Source organism: Linepithema humile, chromosome 1 (genome assembly GCF_040581485.1).
Source record: "Linepithema humile isolate Giens D197 chromosome 1, Lhum_UNIL_v1.0, whole genome shotgun sequence".
Taxonomy (NCBI): domain Eukaryota; kingdom Metazoa; phylum Arthropoda; class Insecta; order Hymenoptera; family Formicidae; genus Linepithema; species Linepithema humile.
Genome location: NC_090128.1, coordinates 17,783,902 through 17,788,886, shown reverse-complemented (window position 1 = coordinate 17,788,886; position 4,985 = coordinate 17,783,902). Strand labels below are relative to the sequence as shown.

At 45.4% G+C, this 4,985-nt stretch overlaps 2 protein-coding genes across 2 annotated transcripts; both read left to right on the top strand.

The window, feature by feature from the left end:
* The first annotated feature begins 537 nt into the window (after positions 1 to 537).
* LOC105668598 (uncharacterized) lies at positions 538 to 1,146 on the top strand. Its single transcript, XM_012361044.1, has one exon. It carries the CDS (start codon positions 538 to 540, stop codon positions 1,144 to 1,146), a length of 609 nt encoding a protein of 202 aa, XP_012216467.1.
* A 2,560-nt stretch (positions 1,147 to 3,706) lies between these two features.
* Positions 3,707 to 4,731, top strand: LOC136998946 (uncharacterized). Its single transcript, XM_067352333.1, has one exon. It carries the CDS (start codon positions 3,820 to 3,822, stop codon positions 4,600 to 4,602), a length of 783 nt encoding a protein of 260 aa, XP_067208434.1. The 5' UTR covers positions 3,707 to 3,819; the 3' UTR covers positions 4,603 to 4,731.
* The last annotated feature ends 254 nt before the right edge of the window (positions 4,732 to 4,985 follow it).

Sequence of the window (4,985 nt, the reverse complement as noted above, 5' to 3'; positions counted from 1 at the left end):
TCTCTCTCTCTCTCTCTCTCTCTCTCTCTCTCTCTCTCTCTCTCTCTCTCTCTCTCTCTCTCTCTCTCTCTCTCTCTCTCTCTCTCTCTCTCTCTCTCTCTCTCTCTCTCTCTCTCTCTCTCTCTTTTACCGCGAGTAAGTGCAACACATATTGCAAGTGCGAGTTTCTGTAGTGCCGCAGACGCCGCTATCACGCGTCTCACTCTCTCTAAGTGCAAGTGCGGACGCCACTATCACGCGTCGCGCTCTCCTGCAAACGCGGACGCCGCTATCACGCGTCTCGCTCTTCGTGTGAGAAATCTCGCGTTCTAGCGTATTTCTCGTTCTAAAGAAGACGTTGCTCGAGATCTAAGCTCCGTTGGCGCCGCAATCACGCGCCTCGTTGTCTCCGTGACATTAGACACTACTTTCTTTCCGCAGCCGTACTCTTATTACTTTATTGAGTTGCGCTCGCTGCATTTAAATGCCGTTAGTGATTAATCGCAGTAAAAGGCTACCGATTAAATTGTGACTTTCGTTATCTTTCTCGCCGTAATCATGACGGATGTGAGAAACTTGTTGATCGAACAGAGTGCCACAATAGACTTGCTCAAACGAGTGCTAATGAACTTTAAGAAGCTTTCCAAGGCGAACCTGACGCTTCCGAAGACGCAAAGGCGTCTTTCGCAACTGGAAGTACTCTGGGACTCCTGTCGCCGCCTGCACGTCAAATTGCTGCAGATTGCCACGGCGGAGGAGCAGAGGACGCTGTCTTATTTCCAAGGCGACGAATTCTTGGCCGCTGAGGAAATCTACCAGGATATTGCTGACACGCTGCAGGAAACAATAAGTCGCTACACTAGCACTCAAATTGTCTCGCGTAATCGCAGTACTGACTCCTCTATTAATGATTTGAATAACAATTGTTTTCAATTACCGCGTATTGCGCTTCCTAGATTTGGCGGAAAGCTCACTGATTGGGAGAGCTTTAAAAACACTTTTGAGTCACTAGTGGTTAATAATGAGGCGCTCTCCAATACGCAAAAGTTTCATTACTTGAAGACCAGCGTCATCGGCGACGCTGCCTTGCTCATTAATAATCTGCGCATTTCTGACGCAAATTATGATTCCGCGTGGCAATTGTTACTCGATGAATACAATGCATGACGAGCAAACTCTAGTCTACTTTCATTTGCATGTATTTGTGAGTCTGCCTCAAATGAAAAACGAAAACGAAAACGTAAACGACTTAAAGAAGTTTCGCGACACAGTGTCTGCATCGATAGCCGCATTGAATAATCATGGTTGTCCAGTAGATCAATGGGACGACATTCTCGTCTATTTCATTGCTCAAAAATTCAGTCCGCGGACTCAAAGCGAATGGAATTTGAAACGTCCTGCGAGCAACGTGCTGCCGTCTTATAAGGACATTAATTCATTTTTAACTCATCGCATTCGTAGTCTCTCGGATTACGACGAAACTTTGAAAGATGCCGGTCGTTCCAAAAATGATAAGTCGCGCTCCTCGGTCAACAATGTAGCAGTAGTGAAATGCATATGCTGCTCGGGCAGTTATTATTTATCCAAATGCGAAGATTTCCTACGAAAATCGGTCATACAACGAAACGCCCTTGTACGTCAGAATAAATTGTGTTTCAATTGTTTGAGGTCAGGTCACTTTACTCACAAATGTATAAGCCAGTATTGATGCTCACATTGTCGTCGCACGCATCATTCACTGTTGCATTCGTGAACAATGCATGAGCCGAGCTAACAATGATGCGTCGGATACGCTCGAAAGTTCTGCGACTGCGAAGCCGGGGTCAACGTCTTCACCACCGAAGACTCAAAAATCATCCCTCTGCGGTTCGCCGACGACAAAAAGGAGAAGCACGTCAACCTGCTCTACGTGCGTAAAAACAACGATGCACACTTTGCGTGCATAAAGAACCTGCCGCGGTTGGTGAGCTCACAACTGAGCATGCACAAATGTAAAAAGTACATTTGCGATCGGTAAGTAAAAACACATTTATAGAATAATTCGAAACTTTATTCACAGTATTAATCATACAAATTATTACAGGTGTCTACACTACTTTTAAACACAGGAGAAATTATCGGCGCACAGCATCGACTGCGGCAAGATAAACGATTGCGCCGTCGTTCTCCCCAGCGAGGACAAAAAGTGGTTGACGTTTCACCACTATAGTTGGAAGGAGCGGCTCCCGTTCGTAGTGTACGCCGATCTCGAATGTACGCTCGAGAAAAAGGAGGATCAGGACGGTACTACTTACGCCTACCAACATCACAGAGCCTTTAGCGTAGGATTTTATGTAAGTTGCACGTACGATAATTCTTTATCTAGTTTTAAGTCGTATCGCGGTGAGGATTGCGTGACGTGGTTCGTCAACGAACTTCACGATTTGGCGCGCCGTGTGAAAGCGATCTTCACCACCGTCGTCCCCATGGCGGATCTTACGCGGGAGGAATCGGAAAAATTCCGTAGCACCGCGATGTGCCACGTGTGCGAGAAACCGTTTACACCGGACGATACGCGGGTGCGCGATCATTGTCATCTCACCGGGCGTTACCGCGGTGCCGCGCACTCGTCGTGCAATCTAAATTACAAAAACTCCCACGTTATCCCGGTGATATTTCACAATTTATCCGGTTACGACGCGCATTTCATTATTAAAGACGTTGCCAATGCCTTTGAAGGCAACGTCGAATTGTTACCGCTGACGAAAGAGCGATACATTTCTTTTACAAAAAATGTTAAAGATACCATGGATCAAAAATCAAAATTGTGTATAAAATTACGGTTTATTGATTCGTTTAAATTTCTCAGTACAAGTCTCGACAAATTGGCATTTTATTTAACTGTAGATGAATTAAAAATTTCACGATCGGAATTCAATCATTTATCCGCGGAACATTTCAATTTGCTTACTCGGAAAGGTGTGTTTCCCTAAGAGTACGTCGACAGCGTCGACAAGCTCCGGGACACAAGCCTGCCATCGCGCGAATCGTTTTACAGCTCGCTCACTGGAGAAACGGTATCCGAGAGCGATTACGCGCACGCGACAAACGTCTGGCAAACATTTTCAATCGAAGATCTAGGTCAATACAGCGATTTGTATTTGAAAACAGACGTTCTTTTGTTGGCGGATATTTTCGAAAATTTCCGAAACACGTGTATAAAGAGTTACGGTTTAGATCCCGCTCAGTATTACACATTACCGGGGTACACGTGGGACGCTATGTTGAAGTACACGGGCATCAAGTTCGAGTTGCTCACAGACATCGATATGGTGCTGTTTGTCGAGCGCGGTATACGCGGCGGTCTTAGCCAATGCTCCAACCGATACGCCGCCGCCAACAACAAATACATGCCATCGTACGATCCATCGGAACCGTCATCGTACCTAATGTACTATGATGTAAACAACTTGTACAGCTGGGCAATGTGTCAACCGTTGCCTTACGCCAAATTTCGATGGGTCGATGATGTCGCGAGCTTCGACGTAATGTCCGTTGCATCCGATTCGGCTACCGGTTACGTGCTGGAAGTCAATCTTGAGTATCCGGTGAATCTTCACGACGCGCGATAAGCCGCCCGGCAAGCGGGAGCTCAAGTTACTCGCAACGCTGTACGATAAGCAGCGTTATGTCATTCACTACCGTAATCTACAGCAATGCGTGCGACATGGTCTGCGAATTGCAAAGATTCACCGCGTACTGCAATTCGCGCAATTTCCATGGCTCCGCAGATACATAGAACTGAATACACAGTTTCGGACACGAGCGAAAAATGATTTCGAAAAAAATTTGTACAAATTGATGAACAACGCGGTTTTCGGCAAAACCATGGAGAATGTGCGAAATCACACGAATGTACGGCTCCTTACACAGTGGGAGGGTCGGTACGGAGCGGAGGCTATGATCGTGAAACCGAATTTCCACAGCCGAAGCATGTTCTCGGAGGATCTGATGGCCGTAGAGTTGCGAAAACTCGAAGTGAAATTCGACAAGCCGATCTACGTGGGTATGTGCATCCTCGACATATCCAAGACCTGCTTGTACGAGTTTCACTACGAGTACATGGCGCCTCTCTACCGCGACAATTGCAAAATTATGTATACCGATACCGACAGTCTGATATACTTTCTGCACTGCGAGGACGCGTATCGGGATATGAAACGCGATATATCCAAATTCGACACGAGCGACTACTCCGAGGACAACACTTACGGTATGCCGCGCGCCAACAAGAAAGTACCCGGTCTGATGAAAGACGAGAATAACGGTGCGATCATAACAGAATTTGTCGGACTGAGAGCGAAGATGTACGCGTTGAGAGTCACCGGCCAAAAAGACACCAAAAAGGTTAAAGGTGTAAAAAAGAGTGTAGTCGCTAGAACGATAACGTTCGACGATTACACTCGATGTCTCAACGACGAAATCGAGCTGACGCGGCGTCAATCGTGCATCCGCTCAAAGTTGCACGAGGTGTACACCGTGTCGGAATCGAAGCTCGCGCTCAGTCCGTACGACGATAAGCGGCACGTCGTATCCGGTTCCACCAACACTCTACCGTGGGGACATTACAAGATACAATTGTAGTATTATTATGTTGTATATAGTTTATACATTATATTATTTATATTGTTTATACACTAGTGTTAATATTTATGTATAGTTTAATATTTTATGTATTATTATCGTTGTTAGTTTTAAATGTATATATTGTAATAATAAAGAACACCATTGTATATATATGTATAATTGTTTATTGTACAATAAATATAGTTTATTACAATACATCGTCTTTATTTATCCAAGAATTGTGCGAATTGTCGAATCCCAACCACTTTACAAACACCTTGTCGTCCTTTCGGCGCAACACCTTCTCCACGAGATAAACGTCGGGTTGTGCGGTCTTGAGCAATTCGTGCTCGTAAAAGCCTCCCGCGACTGGATCTCCGCGATAATCTTTAATCAGATAT

Coding starts and splice junctions, on each gene's coding strand:
- LOC105668598 (XM_012361044.1), top strand. CDS start 538: ATGACGGATGTGAGAAACTTGTTGATCGAACAGAGTGCCACAATAGAC.
- LOC136998946 (XM_067352333.1), top strand. CDS start 3,820: ATGAACAACGCGGTTTTCGGCAAAACCATGGAGAATGTGCGAAATCAC.